Below are 22556 nucleotides of genomic sequence, written 5' to 3'. Positions count from 1 at the left end.
TCAGTAAACATTTTAGGGAGACCCAAAGTATACATTGACAAGAACATAAAGTGTCCCTCTGTAGACACCAAACATTTAGGGGCATGCTTATCAAATGTACACGCAACGCAGCAAGCCACCTTGCTCTGCTGTGTGAAAGAGAGGGAGCAGAAATGCGCTGTATTTAACCTCATCGCTGCTGTTGATATTTTCCCCCTGTGCTGGGCCCCGATGATAATGGGTGTGGTCGTGACGGAACCATTCCGTCATCAGCACAGCTCAACCGTGTCTGATGACGGAATGGTTCAGTCACCAGCATCGAACGGGTTAACATTATATGACACATTTCTGCTCTCCGCCTGTGCTGGTCCCTAAACTGCTGCCTAGAAACAATGCAGACACCCTTGTGTATGATGCAAGGGTGCCTGCATTGTAGGAAGGATTGTTTTTGTGTTGAAAGGGACACCTTCCTGCACAAAAACAATTGTCAGAGGCATTTCCTCTTTCAAAGTGTGCTGCAGAATACAGCACAGATAGAAAGAATAAATAAAGAGGGGAAATACGCATATATCTCCTCGGTATGCCTCCCCTGGAGAGGCATAGCGTGTTGACGTATTCCTAGGTTTACAACTAATGGCAAATCTGGGAATCTGCCAAAATACATGATTGAAATTGTGGGAATACACAGCCTCCACCCATGTAACGCCTCCCTGGGGCAGAGTAATGCAAGGCAGCGGCCTGTGCTGCCTTGTGTTACTCCACATTTACCAAGCCACTCAGGGCCATGCAAGGTGGCCTTGCGTGGCTTGGTAAATAACATTTGAGGTTTTACATTGCCCTTGCGCCCCTTGTGTAGGGCAAGGGTGACACAACCCCATGATAAATATAGTCCTTAGTGTGGCCAGGGGTAGAGGGAGACCAATGTAAAAAATTCCCTTTCTATTGAGGTTGCCAGAGAATTCACAATGTAAAATAAAATTATTTCCAAGTTGATCTGTCACATTGTGCAAAATGGAAAACCCTTGCCTATGGTGTTTATCATTGTGTTCACAATGTAACACTTCTTCCTGTTGTATTTGACAGAGGGACCACAATGTACTCCCCCTTGCCACTGCTTTTGTCAGAGCTCACAATATAAAACCCCTTCCTTTTGGATTTGTCAGAGGGTTCACAAAGTAAGGTGCTTTCCTATGGTGTTTGGCAAGGAGTTCACAATTTAAAACACTTTCCTATTGCATTTGTCATAGTGTTCACAATGTAAAACCCCTTCCTATTGAAGCTGAGAGATCAAATTCAAGTTGGTCCTGGGCAGTTGGAAATTAATAGCTGCATTGCTTCTGATGTTCTAAGCCACCGTAAACCCATGCACTCAAAATAGGGACCAAGCATCTCTTTTAACACTTGTCTCGAAGGGAAACTAGGAGGAGCATTCTTAGTCTGGGAGGTGCAGTGCGCTAGAACACAGAACACATTAGCGCACAACCTCAACACTCACTAAATCAATGTCCTGCAGGGCTTTTCTTTAAAACAGAAAAGTTCCTTAATGCACCCACAACTAAATACTATTATTTAAAATCATAAATAGTTACATACTTTACAATGGACTTATGAATTGAAGCGCCTCATGGATGGTCTTACAAATTAGCCTCTTGAATGCGGAGGACGGCTGTGGGCCATCCGAACCACGCACGCGTCGTTTTTTTCAGCACATTCCGCCGCGGCGAAGAGTTTAACATTGATAAAAATCACATACAGTGAAGAAATACTGCAGGTGGTAACTAACCCTTTAAATGTAGACTACTCTCATTACTAGAAGCCTTTCTCACTCAAAAGGTTTACAGGCATTGTGGTCTACTGCTTTTATCTCTGCATGTAAAACACAGTCTGTTGACTTTAACATGAACATAAACATGACCATGATGTCTTCTCACAGAGATATACATCAAACGTTTTACCCAGACCTGTGGCCTATTCTTAAAATGCATTTTGTAGTACACTTATTAATACTACAACAGTTCTACTCAAGTACTACAAAATGTTATTACAAACCTATAAGTGTAAATCTCTACCTTTTTAATCTTTTCTACAAGGAGATCCTCACACATGTAAGTTTACTAGTTAGAAGAAAATGTGGGAGGGAACAGGGCAGTGGTTGAAAAAAGAGGTATACTTGTTACTAAATGGGAGGGGTTTAGCGAGGGGTAAGGAGTGGTTTGGGTAGGGTTAGGGACTGGTTCAGCCAAAAGGGTCCCAAAACAGTGTTAGATTACTCAGAGCTGGAGCATGTCCAGTAAAACACATGGCCAGGCACAGGTACTAAAACCCTCTCCTACTGAAAATAATGGAGGTGGGGACTTAAAACAAAACCTCAACGAAAATGTTAAATTAAATTGAATTATTTAAAACAGTTAAAAATGTAAATACATAAAATATATTTCATGTTTAAAATCCTCAAAATAAAACACTACTATTTCATTATAAAATATTCAATAACCTTTTTTGAATTAAAAAAATAATGTAACGTTCAGTTTTATTAAAATATAATTTCATTACTTTGACTGAATTCTCCATTCTCAGTCTTTGGAGCACAATTAATTTGACTGAAATGTGCTCCTATTTTTGAGAATAATTTTACTTTGACTAGGCTATAGTCATTATTCCTTTGAATCTAAATTCATAGACTATGTCTCACATTTTTCCGCTCTGCTACCAGCATTGTATGGGAAGCTTACGCTGCTTTTGCCTTGCACGCCAGTCTATTTTTTTAAAGGAAGATAGCACTGCTGCTGTCAATACCAAAAGAGAAAGCGTGCGAGTGTGTGTGTGTTGACAACTCCTTTTTGATGTAAAAGAAAGAGCCAATATTATCAGCTGTAGCAGCATGTTTCCCTAGGGCAGTTGGTAGAGTTCATTGCTTTTATGATATTTGGAGTTGAGCACTTCCTTCATATTAACGCTCTGTTCTTTCATATTCAAGGTTATAGTTGTTGCACTTCAGGCTGTGCATCTTCCATGATTGTGGCTTATTGCAGGAGCCAAGTGGCTCCCAGAAACCCCACCTACATTAGCCACCATATGGCTCATAAGTACTCTGTTTACATCAGCCATGTCAGTAGCAGCCTCTCAGCCTGACCATGGCTTCTGCTGGACTGAGATACGCACCTCCAATGCAGTTATCACTATAATATGTTACTCTGTTTTATCGGGCGCCTTGTTTGTCCCTGCTCAACCCTGCATGGCAGAAACCTTCTAATTACTATCAGAACTCATCCTCACTTTTTGCATTTATTTCTTTTGAAAAGAGGACAAAGGGGGCAGGTGTAAGAAGAATATCTAATAATTAGATTTAGACCTCCAGTGACCGGAGGATGGAATTACACTACAGGAAGTGCAGTCAAAATAAATGATTTTCGAAAACAAGGCGGATGAAAAACACTTCCATGGCATATGGATAACAATGATTTCTATCACTATGTAACAGGCCTGTTTTAGATCCTCATGTAAATGTAAATGTATAGGCATTTATATAGCGCACTACTTACCCGGAGGGTCCCAAGGCGCTTCGACCGCTGCGAAACCCTTCCTGGCTTCCATGAGAGATGGTCCCTTAATGGGTATCTCCAGGGTGAGACCAGGCATCCCCGGCAGTCTGGTGGGGCCGTTAGTGAAGATGAGGCAAGCTAATGCCCAGAGTTGCCGAGTGTGATCGCTGATCAGAGTGGGCACCGAGGCGAGAGAATTATCGAGTCCGCTGACCCTGGTCCAGAAACCTGCCGCGCCGGGAATCGAACCCTGGTCCCGGGCCGTCCTCTGCTCTCGGGTCTGCCGCCTCTAACCAGTGAGCCACACTACCATTGCCTCTCAAGGTTCCAAAATCCATTTTCTTCACATTTCCTTTGTTTAAGCTGTTGTGGGACTTGTGGTGAAGTTTTTTCAGTCTGCTATTCGGTCTTGTAATTGTAAGAATGTTACTTCCTGTTTATACACTGCTTTCTTGTTTAAATGATGATGTATTTTTGTAAATGTAAACTACTTTTTCCTCTTCCAGGGTACTGCACCTTTTTTTACTTTTCATCTCTTCATGCAAAATTTAGTTTTGTAGCCCCTGACTAGCATTTTCCCAATATCCTCTCAGTTGATCTGGAGGGCAGTGGTGTAGCATCTTGGGGAGGTCGTCTTTATTATCCAACCTCAAGAAAGAAAGAGAAGGTAATAGAAATGCGACCTGCCATTACCAATAGTGGCCCTAGAGTTTGCTTTTTGAGAGCTTATCCATCATGCTCACTTGGATGTCACAAAAATGTGTTGTACTTTATTGCCCAGTCTATGTTAGAGGACAATATTTTTGTTAATGCTTTGGAGAGTTAGGATGTGAAAATGTCATATTACATCTTTTAAATCCATGTTCACAAATGCTCTTGTCACCTTATGACTGAAACTGCATTCCTATACTCGCTTTCTCTCATTTTACCTCATTCATATTTTCACTCTTTCACTTTGTTGCCCACGTGCTTCGCTTCTGAACTCACTTGTCTATTTTTTCACACACTCATGTTCTTTCACATACTTCCATTAACATACTTTTTAATTCCCTTCTTGTCTTTTATTCACTTCACCTACGCCTTCGCTTTCTATCACTACTGCGCCCTCTTTTGAACACTTTCTCTCACGTACTATTAATTTTCTCTCTATTTATTGTTTTCCCCCTCATTTGCCACTAGCATTCTCACTCTATCCTTCAAAAATAATGTACTCTTCCTTGTTGGTTTATTTTCACTTGCTCACCATTGCTCAAAGTCGCTCACTTTTAAAATCACGATTTTACACTTTCTCTAATTGACTCCCTCTTTCATTGTCTCATTCACGATCTCAAAAACTCACTGTCGCGTGATCTTTTAGTCTTGCCAGCAGTCACCGTACATCATTCACTTAATTTCAAAATTCAATCACCTGCTGTCTAACTCAACGCTATGTGGATCATCATGCCTTCATCCACCTGTTCACATAGCCATCCACCTTGGCCAGTAGCTCACTGGCCACATCTCATTCACTCATTGCTGGCTTGGTGGCTTCTGCACTATGAAGCTTATTATTTTGCCTTTCCATTGGCTCAATCTTACATTTATGGTATTATTCATTCATCATAGTACAATAAATAACTGTATTCTCAGTAACTCACAGCTCCATGAAGATGAAGTACTCTTTGCGGGTCTCGTAGACATCTATCAGCTGGAGAACATTGGGATGCCGGACCCTGAAGGATGGAAACACAGATATAAGAGAGTTATAAACAAGTCACACAAGAGGGGGGGTATCCACAGAGATTGATTTGAGATCTGCGTGCATCTTAAATCTCCATGGCTGGCTCTCTGTTTGCAACATATTCTTAATCAGATAATCAGGTAATCAGATTTAGAACACAGCTTGCTGATCTAATCAAGTGATTAGTAGATTAGTCATGGTTATGCTGCTGAATAATTGCCCAGAATGGACTTTAATTTTTCTGGATAATTGCTCAGAGGGGAATCCGATTTAGCTTGGGCATCCAACTGACCTCCAAGCAATTGCTACGGTGGTGTTTGGGTGGTCAGTCCTCAATAGCTTTTAAAATATTTTTCCGGAATAAGGGCAGAGTTGTCACAAAAGATATTGGGCCTAATTTAGATCTTGGCCGAGGGGAATACTCCATCACAAACGTGACAGAGACCCTTCCGTCGGTTACGATCTCATTATATCCCATGGAGATCGTAATACGGTGGACAGGATATCCATCATGTTTATGACGGAGTCTTTCATTCGCACAGATCTAGATACGGCCCATTGTTAGAAGTGTGTGTATTTTGCAGGGGGGGGGTGAATTATATTAATGCAGAAGGAGACAAGTCATCCAATACTTGTGTTGTTCTTGCTGAACTGAGACAAGTTTCAGGAAACCCTTCAAGTAAATATTGCTGTAATGGGCATTTCATTTCTGCTAGGTGCATGTTAGGCTCATGGTCTATCTGTGCCCACATATGCACTTACACCCTTGTAGCTCCCAGCAGCCAATGAAATTGTTGGATCTGGCCATCCGCTGACACTTATAGCACAGAGAAGCCTTAACTCTAGAAGAAGCTTCAACACCTTCAAACACCAATTACAGAGGTGCACTTTTTTAACAGTTGCATTGTGATCCCAGCGCATACCAAATTTCCATATTTTACCAGCTGCTTAACATCGATCCACAAATTACAGCTTTTAATAGGCTTGTAAATCAACTTTACTCACGTCAAAACATAAATGCATCACAGTCTAGCATGCTGCTGGCACAGCTTGTGGTAAGTAATTTGAATAGATGAAACTAGCATTGCTCATAAACAGTTCTTCTGTACTCTTTTCTTTTTAAATTAAGATCAAAGATAAACAGTGCTTTTGGTAGGTCTTTGGCAGAGCATCCTGCCCTGTTGCTGATCAGTTTGTTTCCAAAGAGGAACAAGAAAGCTATAAAAGTGTAATTTGTAGTTTATGTCTGTCGTTTGCCTTCATTTTAATATATGTTTGCTCCAAATATATTCAATACCAAATCATAAAATACTGCAGTTGCAAAGAATAAATAGCAAATGTTACATACATTTTTCATTGGACCCTAATATTTCTTTTTTGTCAGAAATTCTCAGTGCTACTCGAATTATGCGGCAGGGGAAGACCAAATTAAGTGGCAGGGTTGACTAAATTACGCAACAAGAAAAGGTAAATTCAGCGCTACGTAGTATGACCTTATTATTTTGACATTTTTATACACGCTACACTATCTGGGCAAAGGGTTCACCTCATTAATGCCACTTTAAAACCATAATACAGCAATTAGCAATAAAAAGGGGACCAGTAAACATTTGCAAAGGGTCTTTGACGTAATGACAACCTGGGTCTCTGTGTTTTTAATTCATTGTACATCATTTGAGCTAAAAAAAATATTGGGCTTAAAGTGCACAAATCATGCAGCAGTTGATGAATTATGTGGCAAATGCTGCAATTCTATAGTTATGCAGATAAGGCTGCAGCACAAAATCGCTTAATTCTAGTGGCCCTGGAAACTCTTAATCGTTGCTCATTTGTGTTTTAAAAACAAATGCATAACCAATGACTTGGCCGGAGTCCCAGTTGGGAGTTCATTGATCTTTTAATAGGGGTAATATATACAAGTCCCTTCAATAATCTGTAGTGAAATTTCACCATAGCACAAGCCTGAAGAATTGAATTCACAGTACATTATGAGTCCAGAATACCCCTCTTTTGTGCTACCTATGCATCCTCACTCTCCATCATTAGGGGTATCCGTAATGTTATATGAGATAAAATACCCCCTTTTGCACATTATAAAGATATTGTAAGTCACGTTAGAGTTCCATAACTATATAGAAGAATGAGGCTGAAAACCGAACTCCTTTATGAGGTTATTGAACTCCGACGTGATTTTCAATATCCTAGCCACACCATTATCTTTCCCACAAACCACTGAAATCTCTGGAGCGTAGCTGCTACAGCCTGACAGCAGGCATTGTGACATCAGAACTCAACTCTAATAAAGCCAATTTTGTATGTCATTTTTTTATAATCAGCGACTGGGTGTGTAGAAGTTGCAGATTATAAAGAAATAAGAGATAGGGTTTGAATACAGAGATTGTGGAATTCCATGTTTAATAAGTCTATAAACCCATGCCTTGCCTAGAAGACCAGAAGGTTAGCTATGTAATGTTGAAGCTATCTGAATGTAGAGTGAATTGCTCAATTTTCACAAGATGGCCTCCACTGAGTCAAGAGCGACACCAAGACCTCCAATGAAGCATGACCCATGTTCTGTACTTCCCTTTTTACAATTGGGGCCCTATTCACAATTTGTTGTGCACTTCTTTTGACTGTAAGTGCGAGAAAAAGCACTTTACAAAGGTAGGATCCAAATCCTGATACAATGAACTAGGTTAGTTGGGAATTTATTGCTGTAGGATGCACATATGAATGTGAAAATTATTCCAGTAAGGCAGAAATTCCACATTTGCATTTCAGGGTAAGTTAAGGGGTGGAGTGTGAGTGTTTCCTGGTTGGTCTCTGGAAATGTACCTAAACAATCACAAGTCCATTCGTTTTTAGATATTAGTCTCAAATGCTTCTTCCAGGTGGTTTCTCACCCTAATTTGGTTCTTCACAGGCAAGATTAAATATGTATCCACAATGACAATGGGGAGAGAAAACCACTTATTTAATGAAGATGTATGGAATTTGTTTCTTCAAAATTATGCATGTATACTTGTTGTTTATTGGAGTACTGTTAGAAATCTGCACCAGCCTTCCTGGGATCATTTGGGAAAATACTTAAAAATCAGAAGCCTGCTCCAAACTTAGAAGTAATCCTACTACTTCTATGGTCCTTTGTACAGCCTTTTTCAGGGGCGGCTCCTCTTTTAAGCCAGGAACGCATCGCCCCACTAACTAAAAGGCGCCAGATTAAAAATAAAATGGTAATTAACATTATTACCATTTTATTTTTCATTAACTCAGCAAACCTACGTCGCAAGCTGAGTGTCAGGACGTGGCAGGGTCGCTGCTGAATGGCAGCAGCAGAGAGGAGTGATGGGCAGGGCACTTTAAGTTTAAAGTGCACTTGTCTCTTTGGCCAGCTGTCTCACAACGACCAGTCAGACATGCACACTTTAAACCTCTCAACCCAGTTGTCTTGGACCGCTGGGTTGAGAACAAGCACAGGCCTGCAGTGCCCTTTGGAGTCCTGCAAGAGCCTGCTCCGTCCAATCCTGGTGCTACTCTCATGCTGATTAACAACATGAGAGCAGCACCAGGATCAGTTAGGGGAGTTGGCTGGACCCATGCTGGAGGACAGAAGCAAGGGCCTGCAGCAAGGTAAGTGACTTTTATTTCATTTTTTTCATGTATTGAATGTATGCCCTAAACCACCGACCTGACTAGAAGAGTCAGAAAGGAGGTGTGGCAAACTCTCCTGAGGATGCAGCACTGACACCTACTGAAAAGACTTTTGGCCTTATTTTGGGGTTGGCAAAGGGAATATTTAGCCACAAATGTGACGGGTGTTCCACCCCCCATATTAGAGGTACATCATAGCCTACAGCACTTGTAGAAGGTGGTATTGTAAATAAGACCATTTGCTGTGCTCCATCAAATCCAGTACAAATTATTGCTGGACCTGGACCTTTTTGCAGGTTTATCCCTAAACTTTTTGCCTTTTGCCTCCTATTTTTCTTACCCTGTTTTTGTAGACTTTAGGACTCTGGGCACCTTTCCACTGCTAATCAGTGCTAAAGTGCATATGGTCTTGGTGTAAATTGCGATTCTGATTGGTTATCAAACACACATATGAGGGGGGACTAGGAGCAAAAGATGAAAAAGGTCCAGTATCAGTGCTCCCAAGGTCAATGTGTAAATCACTCGAGGGTAACTGTTCCTAGAACACAAGCTGGCCTATTAGGTTGCTAGAAGTACAGGTGAAAAAAAATGCTTCAAAAGGTTGTTGGTTGTGTGTACACTTATAAGAAGGGGGAATTCCTTCTTGTTATTGATGTGCCCTCACACACCCAAGCGGGTGTCATGCTTCATCATTGGGCTTTGCTTCTCCTGGGGGTGGCGCTGCTGTCCCCCACTGGCCCTTCTCGCGTAGCCTATGGGGCACAGCAGTGTCAACCCCATGAGGAGCGAGGCCCAATGATGAAGCATGACACCCGCTTGGTTGTGTGAGGGCACATCACTAACAAGGAGGAATTCCCCCTTCTTACCACTGTACATCTAACCAACAACCGTTTGTGGAGTTTTTTTCACCTGTACTTCTAGCGACCTCATAGGCAGTTTGTCTTCAAGTAACAGTTAACCTGCAGTGACTGACATTCTGATTGGTTATCCATGATTGGCATATTTGATTTACTGGTAAGTCCCTAGTAAAGTGCAATATATATGCCCAGGTCCTGTTAATCAAATGCTACTGATGGGCCGGCAGCACTGGTTGTGCCACCCACGTGAGTAGCCCTGTAAACTTGTCACAGGCCTGCCATTGAAGTGTCTGTGAGTGCAGTTTCTAAACTGCCATGTCGACCTGGCAAGTGCACCCACTTGCCAGGCCCGAACCTTCCCTTTTTATCCATGTAAGACACCCCTCAGGTAGGCCTATGGTACCCCCATGGGAAGGGTGCAGTGTATGTGAAAGATAAGACATGTGCTGGTGTGTTTTACATGTCCTGGTGGTGAAATACTGCTAATTTCGTTTTTCACTATTGTAAGGCCTGTCTCTCCTATAGGTTATCATTGGAACTGCCTTGTAACATCTTACAAGTGTACCCTTTAATTGGAAAGAGATTTAGATTTGGAGTTTGGGTTCACTGAGCTCAGAATTTAAAAGTGCATCTTATAGTGAAGGTGGTTTTTAAGTTGTTTGTTTAAAAATGACACTTTTAGAAAGTGGGCATGTTTGTGCTTTACCATTTTATGTCTCTGCTTGTCTGTGAAATCAACATCTGGTTTAGACTGACAGGGGCTGTTTGTTTCTCCACTCTAGACAGTCACACAAAGGAAGCTGAGGTGTGTCCTGCATATCCTGATGAGCCTTCACCAGGGATTGGAACTTCCTGAGCTAGATTGGTGGAAGGAGTTGTCACTGACATCTGAAGAGGGCTGTGTCTGTCTTCTCACAATGCAGTCTCTACCCCCCTGGAGTGTGTCTGAAGCCATGGGTGGGCATAGCAAGAACTTGTGAAAAACAAAGACTTTCTTTGAGGTTTGCCAACTTCAAAGGCCAAAAGGGGTATAAGTATTGGACCTAAAACCTCAGACCTTTAGAACACTTCTGGGTTAAGAGGACCCTACCAAGAAGAAGAACTGAAGAGCTGTCAGGAGGAGTACTGCCCCTTTGTTGTGTGTTGCTTTGCTGGGTTGGCCACTAGTTGCTGCTTCCATCTGTGGGCAGTGGAAAGGACTGGACATTTACTTTATTTGCTCTATCCTGCTTGAGAAAATTCTGCAAGGGCTTGAAGTAGAGCTTGCTTCCTGTTAAGAAGTCTCAGGGACACTAAGGCTTCGCCTGCAGCATCCTTGAACTCCACTGCTAGAAGTTCTGACCTGCCTTGTGGGGCCAATTCCAGTTCTGGGCGCTTGGAGTTTTTTTTCTGCTGAAAAAGCATCAGGAATTCATCGAAATCGATGCATCGCCCTTCCAGTGCCTCTTTTTCCGGCGCGGCTCCGCCGTGTGGGAGAATTTTCGACTCACCACCGCCATGCAGCTGAAGAAGTCGGTGCAACACCTGCCAGCAGTCGAAACACTCGTCACAGCCTGAGTTTAGCACACCGGTCTCCAAAGTACGAGACCACAGCACTAACTCCGACGCAGGCCTTGCTGTGAGGCTCAAAGAATTGATGCTTTGTTGGACCGTTGCTGAAGAAATCGATGGAGCACCTATTTGCTGAGGCTTCATCAACCTCCAGCGAGTCTGGATTTCACGCTTCGCACTTATGTGCCAGGTTTTTTAGATGCAGCACCCAAAGACCAGAACCGTCTTGGAATCAATGCCTCACTTCCCCCTTCAGTCTAGAGTCGACACAACCCTTCTGTTGCATGCAGCAGAACTGACACCTTGCCTCCTCACAGTCTCAGGAACTGACGCACCACTGCGTTTTTTGATGTTTCCTTCCTCTGCGCCTGTTTTGCCTTTTGAATTTTTACGCATTTGAAGGTACTTTGTGTAAAATTAGCGCATCCATAGTTTCCTATGGACAGAATTAATAAAACCTTGTAAAAGTGATATTTTGGGTTGTGTATGTTGGATTATTGTATTGTCCTTTTGAACTTGTTTGGTTTACATAGAGATACTTTATGATTATAAACTGATGTGGTGTCCATTTGTAGTGTTACCACTGTGTTGCTGTGCGTGTTATGCAAAATACTTTACACATTCTGTCTGAGATAAGCCTGACTGCTTATGGCAAGCTACCAAGGAGGTGAGCAGGAGTGTGTAACTCCCTTATCCGGACTAGAAGGAAGGGTCCCTACCTGGACAGGGTGTATACCACTGCCAACTAGAGACCCCGATTTCTAACAATTATTTGGTGAAGTGATAATCCCACAAGAATTTAGGCACACAAAAAGTAGCACAGAAGGGGAATTATTTAACTATAACTTCTCTATTATTTATCGGGTATCCATATAACAATGTATTAAAGTGGTGCCAAAGTATGTAAGAAGAGCCTAAGCGTACTGCAAAAATGTTTAATTACAGTAATCAACATCATCTTTCCAAAAAGGTTGAACATATAGCAATCAGAGGGTAAAACAACGATATCCAAGAGGGTGACCCAGATCATAAGATCAGAAAACAATTATTTACATAACCACAAAAGATAGGGTTGCTTCTGTCCGTACACAATGTATGCTTACGATGCAGGAAAAATTCAAAGCAATCAGCTGGAAAGAAGTACTATTCTACTGTATATACCAATCCCTAAATAAATGCAAACTCAGAAATATGCCTATTTACGTGTACAAGCAACAATTACAGATGGAGGAGAAGGAAAAAAAATGGGGCATTTCCATGAATGAATGAAAAAAATCTTGCTATCAGAAGCTTAGAGAATCCTAGAATGCCTGGAGCATATTATCCTGCAGTTGTGCCTCTACAACAAAAGTAGGAAAGAAAACTGCTGCCGTCCATGAAAGAATTTGCCATTGTGATGTAATTGTAATTTATATTTATATAGCGCATTATCACCAACGGTCTCTAAGCGCTTGCTTTGGGAACCCGTCCTGGTTTTTCCCTGTGAGATAACCCGTACTGGGCACCCCCAAGGTGAAAGCCAGGCATCCCGCCGCGGGGGGCCATAGTGGAGATTAAGCAAGCTATTGCCCGGAGTTGCAGTGTGAACCCGTGATTCGAGCAGGCACCGAAGCGAGAATTATCGAGTCTGTGGACCTTTTGGGCTCAAGACCCTGCCGCGTCTGGAATTGAACCCTGGTCCCGGGTCTGACCTCTGCTTCATGGTCTGCCTCTTCTAACCATTGAGCCACACATCTCCATGTAGGGGGAAATGAGGATTTTTATGCATCAACCACAATATGGAAACTTTCCACATGAGGCAGGAGACAAAATGCATAATTTCTGTGAAACAACATGATCTCCAAGGATCTAATTTGGCTTTGTTTTTCCATCTTTGAGATATATGGCATGAACTTGAGGCTTTATTTCTGATAACCATATCTAATTTCCGCTAGCTTTTAACGGGTGGTCGTTCAGGTTTGCCTCACCGAGGGGGTGTTTATCCAGAAAATAATTCTGATAAAAACATTCTGGGGGACCGATCATCAACTTGTATCCCACCATGCTACAGATAATTCCCGGGTCCCTTTAAATCACGTATTTGGTGAGCAGCTTTTTGTGAATGGTATTTTGGGCAATCACAAAAAGTGGAGAGTTGCCAGATGGATGGCCAGAATCACTAAATTTGCCAATTCCCCCAAAAGGGGAACTAAACAGAAACTCCAAAGTGCCAGTTGTTGGTAATGTTATGCTGACAAGTGTGCCTGTGAAAAAGGTTTGCACAACATTTGTATAATTAACTACTTGTTTGGTCGGAATCCATCAAATGGATTTCTATTATTCGAACTGGGCTCAGGAAAGGGGTGTCTACAGCACGCAACTCAATGGAAGGTGAAGGCAAATTGATCCCTGAAGTAGTGAGCTGTGCCTCACTGTTGGTTAATTCCACTATTACATTTGATAACATTGGCAAGGGTACTTGTAGGAGAAACTGAATCGACAGTGGTCTCCCAGGAATATAGGGGCAGATGTATCAAAGCATTTTTTTGTCGCAAATGCTGCGAATTGCTAAAAGTCAGCGTTTGCGACAAAAAAAATCTCAAAATGGAATGTATCATGTAAAAACCATTGCAACATTAAGGAGTCGCAAATTTTGCGATTCCTTAATATTGCGTAAGCATTTAAGGAATCGCAAATTGCGATTTCTTAAATGCTATGTATGAAGCAATTCAGTATTGCGAATTTACACTAAGAAATCGCAAATTACCACCAACTTGTAGTTGGTGGTAATTTGCGAATTCTTTTACAAATGCACTTTTTGGCATTTGTAAAGGTGCCATGTGGCGCTCATACACGCCCTTAGGGCATGTATGTGCGCCATATGCGCACACATGTATATTTCAGGGTGCAGCAGGGTGTCCTTTAGACACCCTTGCACCCTTGAAATTATTCTCAATTTGCGATTAGAATAACTTCCCATTCCTTCCTATGGGCCTCCTGGCCCATGGAAATGAATGGAAAATTATTCCTTAATTGCGATTAGCAATTTGCTAATCGCAATTAAGGAATTTTAAGAAGTCGCTAAAAAATAGCAATTCTCAAATTGCGAATCTCAAAAAATCGCTATTTGAGAATCGGAAATGGATATCTTGATACATCTGCCCCATAGTGTTTTCTTATCCTTACCAAATGTGAATCATAAGATGCATGTTAAACAGGTGTGTGTCTTTGCAACCCGCATATCTGTATTTGGGTGATCTTGATGAAAACTTGTGGTGGCTCAGCTGTTTTATCCAAAAATAAGGTGGAACGTTGAGCTTAGTATTCTAATTATACGAGGATGATGGTGCTGTAATGCATGTTAGACCGTGCTTTATTTGTAAAAATGTAAGTGCTAAGGCAAGGATTGTATTTGCATAGCGGGCTGTCGGCCACCAGATTGGCCAGTGCTTGAGTGCCAGCTGTGGACCGCTTACATTTTTACAAATAAAGCACGGTCTAACATGCATTACAGCACCATCAATCAGGGGTGGCTTCTCCGTTATGGCGGAGGAGCGTCGCCTCACTAGGTGGCAGCAGATTAAAATGCATGAAAAATAAAATGATAAGTAACCAACGTTATTATCATTTTATTTTTCTTCTTACCTGCCGGCTGCCACAGAGGCCATAGGGCGGGGCAATGCAATGCAAGACACAGTGGGGAGGTGGGGTTATGGGCACTACTCAGTGCGCATGTTGGTTTGACTAGCTGTCTTAGGCCAGCTAACCCGTTATGCACACATAGCATTTCTCCACCCGGCTGTGTTGTACAGCCGGGTGGAGAAAAGACACAGGCTCCCAGCCATTGTCTGAGCATCAAACCAGGATGGTCAGACCAATCCCTATACTATTTTGAGCATGAGAGAAGCGCTGGGATTGACATCTGGGATCCTGTGAATCCCGACGCAGCTCCAGCAATGCTCTGGGGGTCCCTATGTGTGCAATGCTGCGTCACTCCTTACGCCTGCTTCAAGCAGGCGCAGGATTTTGACACAGCAATGGTCCCAAAGTGACTGAGTGAAATCTTGTAGATTTCACTCAGCCACTTTCAGGAGGCGTTCCTGCCCAGAACGACCCCCACGCAGGAACGCCTCCTTCTGGCGCAGGGCGTTACAACATGACGCATCTGGGAGATGCGTCACGTTGTAAATACCCCACACCATGGCACATCATTTGCGCCGCCGCTGCATCACAAAAGTGACGCAACAGCGGTGTAAAAGGGGAGCAAGGGGCTTGTAAATCTGCCCCTAAGTCCAAAACATTATTTTGGCTTATGGCCATTAGAGCACATAAAACAAAAACATTACATAAATACTGTTTCCTACATGTGGTAAAAAATGTCCAAACATGTATCATACATATATGATCAGGAAACACATCCTAAATGGGAAAATTCCTCGCAAGGTTAAAAAAAGAGAGTAAAGCCATCATCACACCTTATACAAAACATTATCTAAAAAAGAATCATTAAAAAGTTTAGACTGAAGACATAACACATGCAAAGAGCATCCATATCATCAATAGGAAGTTAACACGTACGGAGACTAGAACAACGTGCTGTGTGGAGGGCAACCACATCCCATGTTTAGCAGATGGACACAGACTCAACATGTTGATCAGGCTAAGAATTGCTTTAACCATTAAATAACACACCGCTGACCAGATTTTACGAGGCTAAACGCGATTTTTTCCTGATCCTTCACACTCCCAAACTTAAACAAGTGTGATATTTTTACTATTGCAGGTCACCCCAACCTATAGTGATGGCCTGAAAGATCGAGTTTTATTATTTTGTATTATATTGAATTGCTGAACACTTGTGTAGTACTAAAGGAACTAGGCTGAGAGTGGCACCATCTGGTGTTCTCTCATAAATAAGTGCCAATAAAATCTGGTGCCAGCACCGAAACCACTGGCACAAACTAAGCACTAGTTAACATCAAGATCAGCCTACAGAGAACTTTGTGAAATGTTGGCAAAGTATGTAGTAGCAAACAAAATCTTAAAATGAATTAACACCAGATCTTGGTTTTTGGTAAGACAAACGTGATAGGAAAGAAGTCCATCAGCAAGAAAGAAATAGCAATACACAATGAATGCAGATATCCTGGGGCTATAATACAGGATAAGTTAATGTGGCGTTCAATGTAGAATATGAGAAAGAAAGCAAATAAGCTGCTTTGAAATCTATTATAATGGTGCAATATGGCATGGTGGACTCTCTGATCCCACTGACATTAGGATTTAGTACAAATGCAACCCAGAGGCAACTTTTGGAGTTCACGGCTGGCTGCCAGTGGTCAAATGGTCAGTAAATGAATGGCAAGCAGTGGTCTATAGGAGATTCCGAGGAGAAAGGACGGCAAACCCAATCAAACCAATTTGTATGGATTTGACTCAAAGCAGGATGGGTTGGGCACATATGGCATTAGTGAACTTGTACTTGTTGTTCAATAGAGCCCATGAAAGTATTAGATATAATACGCATATTGTTTACCAAAATATGCAAATTACTCTTAGTAGTGGTCTGCAAGAAAACTGACTGTAGGCCTTGGTGAAATTGCCCAATAATAATATATGCACCTTTTTTAACACTAAATTCATTCTTGCGTCAATTTTTGGCATTAGGATGCAGTCCACACTTGAAATCCGTTGCAAAATCAAGTGTTGGAACCCCTTTCAGAGGGTGTGGGTTGAGGCCTTTTACTCCTGATGTCCCAGGGCCCGACCTACAATGGAGTCTGAGTAACTGGGCCAAGTACCCCATCTGCTCTTGACTCTCAGTATAGCGTGGTCCAAGCAGTCCAGCTCTCCTTCCGTGGAGAAGTGTGGATTCAGGATAGTAAAAACAGGCCCAAAACTCCTAAGCAGCAGCAATAAATAATGGTCCAACCAAATACTCCCTTTGATGAAAATGAGAAGTATTTCATTTCTACCCTATACTAACACAAAGGACAAATACAACAATCACACAGTTCCCCTTGATGTTTGGGTTGTAGTGTTTCTTTGGTAATTCCCTGTCCCACTCTCTCCACGTGTTAGCGCTAGAGGTTATTCCACATTCACTATTGATAGCATCCAGGGTATGCCCTACTAGCAGCCCTAGTATCAAGAGTCCACTTTGACTCTCAATTCAAGTCAACAGTGTTCTGGAGCCACAGCACTTCTAGCAGCAAGTTCCCACTGGGCAGACAGGTACAAAACTATCCTTGCCCACTCTGACAGGAGGGAAGCATTCAGAGTTCTTTTTATAGGTAACAAGGACCCCCTGAATATATGAATATAGTAATTTCTAGGTCAGGGAAACACAATTTATGAAATATAACAACATAGGCAATTCAATACTTAAAACTCATGGGAAAATGACAAAGGAGAAAAAAATACTAACTACATCCAAAAGATCATCAGTGACATGAATTTTATTAACAAAAAATGATAAAAATCATTAAAAAAAGTTGATTCTCACATATTTTTAACCAATTTCACAAATTAATCAGTAGTAATTTTTTCTCCTTTGTCACTTTCCCATGAGTTTTAAGTATTGAATTGCCTAGGTTGTTATATTTCATAAATAGCATTCAGAGTTCTTAAGTGTGCCCAATCTGCAGTCACTCGCAGTGGCTGCAGCCAAATTTAAGTAATTCAGCCACACGCGGTCCAGGCTTATTCACTCAGTGGTTGCAGAACCACTCACACGCAGTCGAGCTCCTGAAGAGGCTGGAGGGGTGTTGGGTCTCCTCCTTTGGGGTAAGTGTTAGTTTAGCTTCCGAAGGGGCATGGCTATGACGATATTGTCCTGGGTCCCTGGTCTGGGTGACGGTGCTTCCATGGGGCCTACACTTCTCTAGCTGGGGCAGAACAAGACACAGTCCTTGATGCTCCTGGAGACCGCCTCTGGCATACAGGGGTCTCTGCAACTCACAGGTCATGGGTGTCGGCCCAATCAGAATGGTGATACTTTCCACGATGGCCCATTCTGCCATACTGGGTCCCCGTTCTGCTACTGCATAGGGCTACAGCTCATTTCTGCATGGCAATCTTTCTGCGGTGGTCTCTCCTGGCACATGGGGTCACCTCTCCACTACTATATAGGGCTACGGTCCCTTGCCGCATGGTAGCATGACACACACCTAAGTTCATGACAGCTATCTCTTGGCATATGGGAGTCACCAACTCTGTCTTGCACACAGTCAACAATCTTATCGGTGCAACAGCCATTTCCTCACACCTCGCACAGGGAGATAACTCAACAGGGCTCCTCACCAGACCTCACTCCTTCCACGCCTCTCCTCTTCCTCACAGGGCACAATGGTCTTGGCAAGCAGGCAGGCGCTGGTGCTACAGGCTTCAGGGCAAGTGGTCTTGGATTCCCTGGGTGATATCCCCTCACCCAACAGGGAGACTAGCAGGCCTTGGCCCCCTGTTGTGGTCACAAGCAGCAGTCTGTGAAGCTTACCCTCCTCATGTAGCCCATCTGGCTGCTTGGCAGATGACAGTTTTAGAGACTAAGCGATACAAAAGGGGATGATGGACTGAGCATTTGAGCAAATCAAACACTCACCCCCAGTCAACTGATCTGGGTGTAATCCATCACCATTCTTTAGCTCACTCAGCCACCCCAGTTCAGACATGGCCATATGCAAATCAGTCTGACCCTGTGCCTCATGGGAACAGTCCAGCCCGAACTGCCAAGCCATGTCTTCCCTGGACCGGAAACAAGCATCCTGGGACCGGTTTCGGATTCATAATCCTCATCAGCCAGGCTATCTTGAATCCAGTGGCAAAGTGAGCAAGGGACTCACGTCTGAGCATATCCTGCCAACTTAGGGCGAACAAAGCGATACAAAAGGGGATGATGGATAGAGCGTTTGAGCAAATCAAACACTCACCCCCAGTCAACTGATCTGGGTGTAATCCATCACCATTCTTTAGCTCACTCAGCCACTCCAGTCCAGACATGGCCATATGCAAATCAGTCTGACCCTGTGCCTCATGGGAACAGTCCAGCCCAAACTGCCAAGCCATGTCTTCCCTGGACCAGAAACAAGCATCCTGGACCGGTTTCGGATTCATAATCCTCATCAGCCAGGCAATCTTGAATCCCGTGGCCAAGTGAGCAAGGGACTCACGTCTGAGCATTCCCTGCCAACTTAGGGCGAACATAAGCGATACAAAAGGGGATGATGGACGGAGATTAAACCTCCCTTTCATATAGTCCATTTCCAGGAAACAAATGTTATTTGGGGTCTGTTTCTTGAAGCTTTTATGGTGGGAAGCTCCTTTCTTTGAAGTATATAATTCTCTGCTACCTCTAACTCTGAGAAAAACAGTCTCTCACAGCTAGAGTGTCTCCAAAGCTGATAGTCCCACAACCCAGGCCATGGGCATGACCAGAGTTCACTGCTCGATGTCAGCCACAGTGATATGTGCATCGCATGGTTAGCCTGGGCCCGAGCCCTATGGTTTGTGATTTTCTTATCAGCCCCATCTCTTTCTTGAGATGTGCCTGGGCCCCTTCCGGGTGACCTCTCTTTGAATGAAAAACCACCCTTTGAAGTATTCAGTGGAGGCTGGTTCTCTACTCCGCAGGTGTGTCCCTCCCAGCTTACAAAAATGCACCAATCCACAAATCTGTCTGGGGTGAATCTCTCTACCTCCTCTCCGTGTTTTACTATGCAGGTCTCCCAAAATGGAACCCAGGGCCCTCCACGTATTGTACCATCCCCAGGTACACATACACCCAGTGCATGTGGAATGCATACACACACTGAACCATAGTGTATCCGTATTGTACTGTACAATAGGCACACATACATCCAGCACCTACATTTAGCATGCATGCACTGCCCAGCATGGTATCCTTTATTCATTGTACCACTCAGAGGCACACTTGCAAGCAGCACATGAATGTATCCTGCACACACTGCACAGCACTACATCCTTCAGGTACAGGACCACTCCTAGGCACATGCACCTCCAGCACATGCATACACCATCCATTCACTATCCTTGTATTTCACCCTTCCCAGGCTCAGATACACCACTTCTGAGTGCGCAGCACTTCACACTACTCTGATGTAGGCCAGCAGTGAGTTATGCACACAGTGGCAGAACTTTAAAAATTAGTGAGTCTCACTCCTGTAACACAGCTTGAAAATGATCTGTTCGCTCCCACTGATCACTACATGGTATGATGCCACCGCGGTTCTCGTGCTGCTTAACACCTGGTGAAGGCAGTAACAGTCCACCATTATGAGGGTAGCGCTTTAGGTGGCCCTCCCAGTCCGACAAGACCGCAGTCTATGAGACAGTGCTATTTCAGGCCCACACGCATGATTCGTCTTTGCCTATGACAACAAAGATTTATTTATTTATTTATTTATTTATTAAAAATTTATAAAGCGCAGCGTATACCCGTGGGTGTCTTGGCGCTAAGATCAGCATTAGGGATCCAGACATCAGTACAGTTGGGCACTCAGGGCAGGGGTTCATGTCCATTACCATGTAGAGGACTTTTCTGTCTCAACATCAAGTGTGCCGCAAAAAACAGCATCTCGTATTTGGCACGGCCTCTCACATTTGGTTTATTAGTGTTCTTCCCTTGCTCCTATAATAGGATTTTTACCCAATGTCTCAACTACTCAGCAAGGCGTAATGGCGTACTGTCAGGCATTTTGCATAATATTAGTTATACAAAATGCTGGAAATTATCAAGATTACACTGCTGTAAATCAAATTTTGCCTGGGCCCAATTGTGTGTGAATCATGCCTTAGCACTCAAAAGTCCCACAAGATGCCTCCTCATAATATTCCCCTAATAATTTAGGGGCAGATTCCGATGCGGTTTGGAAGGCCTCCTAGTGGCATTTGCTCCTTCCAAATTGGATAGGGAACATAGCCTTTCCGACCGAATCAGAAAGGTTTCCGACCAACTGATTACGATGCTAGGTAGGCGTTAGGAATATCCCAACCCGAACCCGACGGCATTCGGAATGAAAGAGCCGTATGGAGCAGAATCCTGCAACTCTAAGGGCCGCGTTTCTGAACGACCGATTACGATACTGGATTCGGACAGCGTTTCCAAAATGTACTGTCCGACTCGAATCAGTAGTCGAAATCTGACTTTGGGGGCAGAAATATTTCTGTGGGGGCTGATTCTTCCAGCAATATGCAGAGTGGAGATGCAGGGGCTCTAAGAAGGGGTGAAAACACAACAAAGCCTTGTTAGCAAGAAAGTGGTCTTTTAAAGACCTGTGAAGTACTCAGCGGCGGATGTGTGTGTACCCGGGAAGCTGTCTCAGTCAGGCTGACACATACGACCGGGGCTGAAGCCCTTTGAGACCAGTGGGCCCCATGCTCTTTTAACCTGTCCTTATGATGAGCACTCGCCTCAAGCCTTAACACACTTGTTTTCATTCTGTAAATGTTATGATTTTTGGCATAAGACGTACTTATTACCACTTTTAAAAGCTAGGGTTTTCTTCTAATTCCGAGCTGCCTTTTATATTTACAGTTATTACCTTATTATGTGGTGATGTAGGCAGTCACCATCTATCTAAAAGGAGCCTTATATTGGAATAAAATAATGTGTGCCTAGTGTATAGAGATGTGTATGATAGGTTAGCTTGCTGTTTTTGAACCATAACCAAGGCTCGTAGACTGTGCAATCTGAATGAAATAAGGTGGACTGTATATATTATAATTTTTAAGGATTTTATGTGGTTTTATGTTTTTATCTTTTATGCTTTTAAAGAAATATATATTTCTTTATTAGGTTTATATCTCCAGATCATTAAAACAAGCAAGGTGCAAACATAAAGCTTAACCGCCTCTGCTGAGGTGGTTCATAAATCAGCAACAATGCAAGGCAAGTTGTATAGCAATGATTATGATTGTGGAGATTCCTGTGCCGACCATATCTGCAGCTTCATTTTTGCTTCAACATAACACAACTGTAAGAAAACTCACCCCCCAGCCCCGCCACCCCTCATAGTCCCCCCACCCCCTCCCCTGCTGCCGGGTCCATAGAATTGAGGTCTAAGTCACCTAATCCCTACGTTGGGTCACTGTGTGTCTCTCCTTCGTGCTCCGGAGCCTCCCCCTGCCCAGAGGGCGATGACCCGGAACTGTCCTGTGTCGACTGGGAGTCCTGTCCTGCCATCTCCTGAAGCATTGCCCCCAAGCCAGTAGGACCTCAGGTAGTTTGCCATCCCTCCAGGTGTTCCACAGGTGCCCCTC

The 22556-nt window shown here is 43.2% G+C and overlaps 1 protein-coding gene across 1 annotated transcript in view; it reads right to left on the bottom strand.

Annotated features, from left to right (window-relative positions):
* CAMKV (CaM kinase like vesicle associated) overlaps positions 1-22556 on the bottom strand; it is a 594306-nt gene that overhangs the window by 105877 nt on the left and 465873 nt on the right. The window contains exon 4 of the mRNA XM_086938801.1: positions 5159-5233. Within this exon, the coding sequence (XP_086794927.1) occupies positions 5159-5233 (75 nt within the window). The remainder of the gene's footprint in view (positions 1-5158; positions 5234-22556) is intronic.

This window comes from Lissotriton vulgaris, chromosome 9, assembly GCF_964263255.1.
Source record: "Lissotriton vulgaris chromosome 9, aLisVul1.2, whole genome shotgun sequence".
Taxonomy (NCBI): Eukaryota; Metazoa; Chordata; class Amphibia; order Caudata; family Salamandridae; genus Lissotriton; species Lissotriton vulgaris.
The sequence above is the reverse complement of the archived record's forward strand: the minus strand, read 5'-3'. Positions and strand labels throughout refer to the sequence as shown.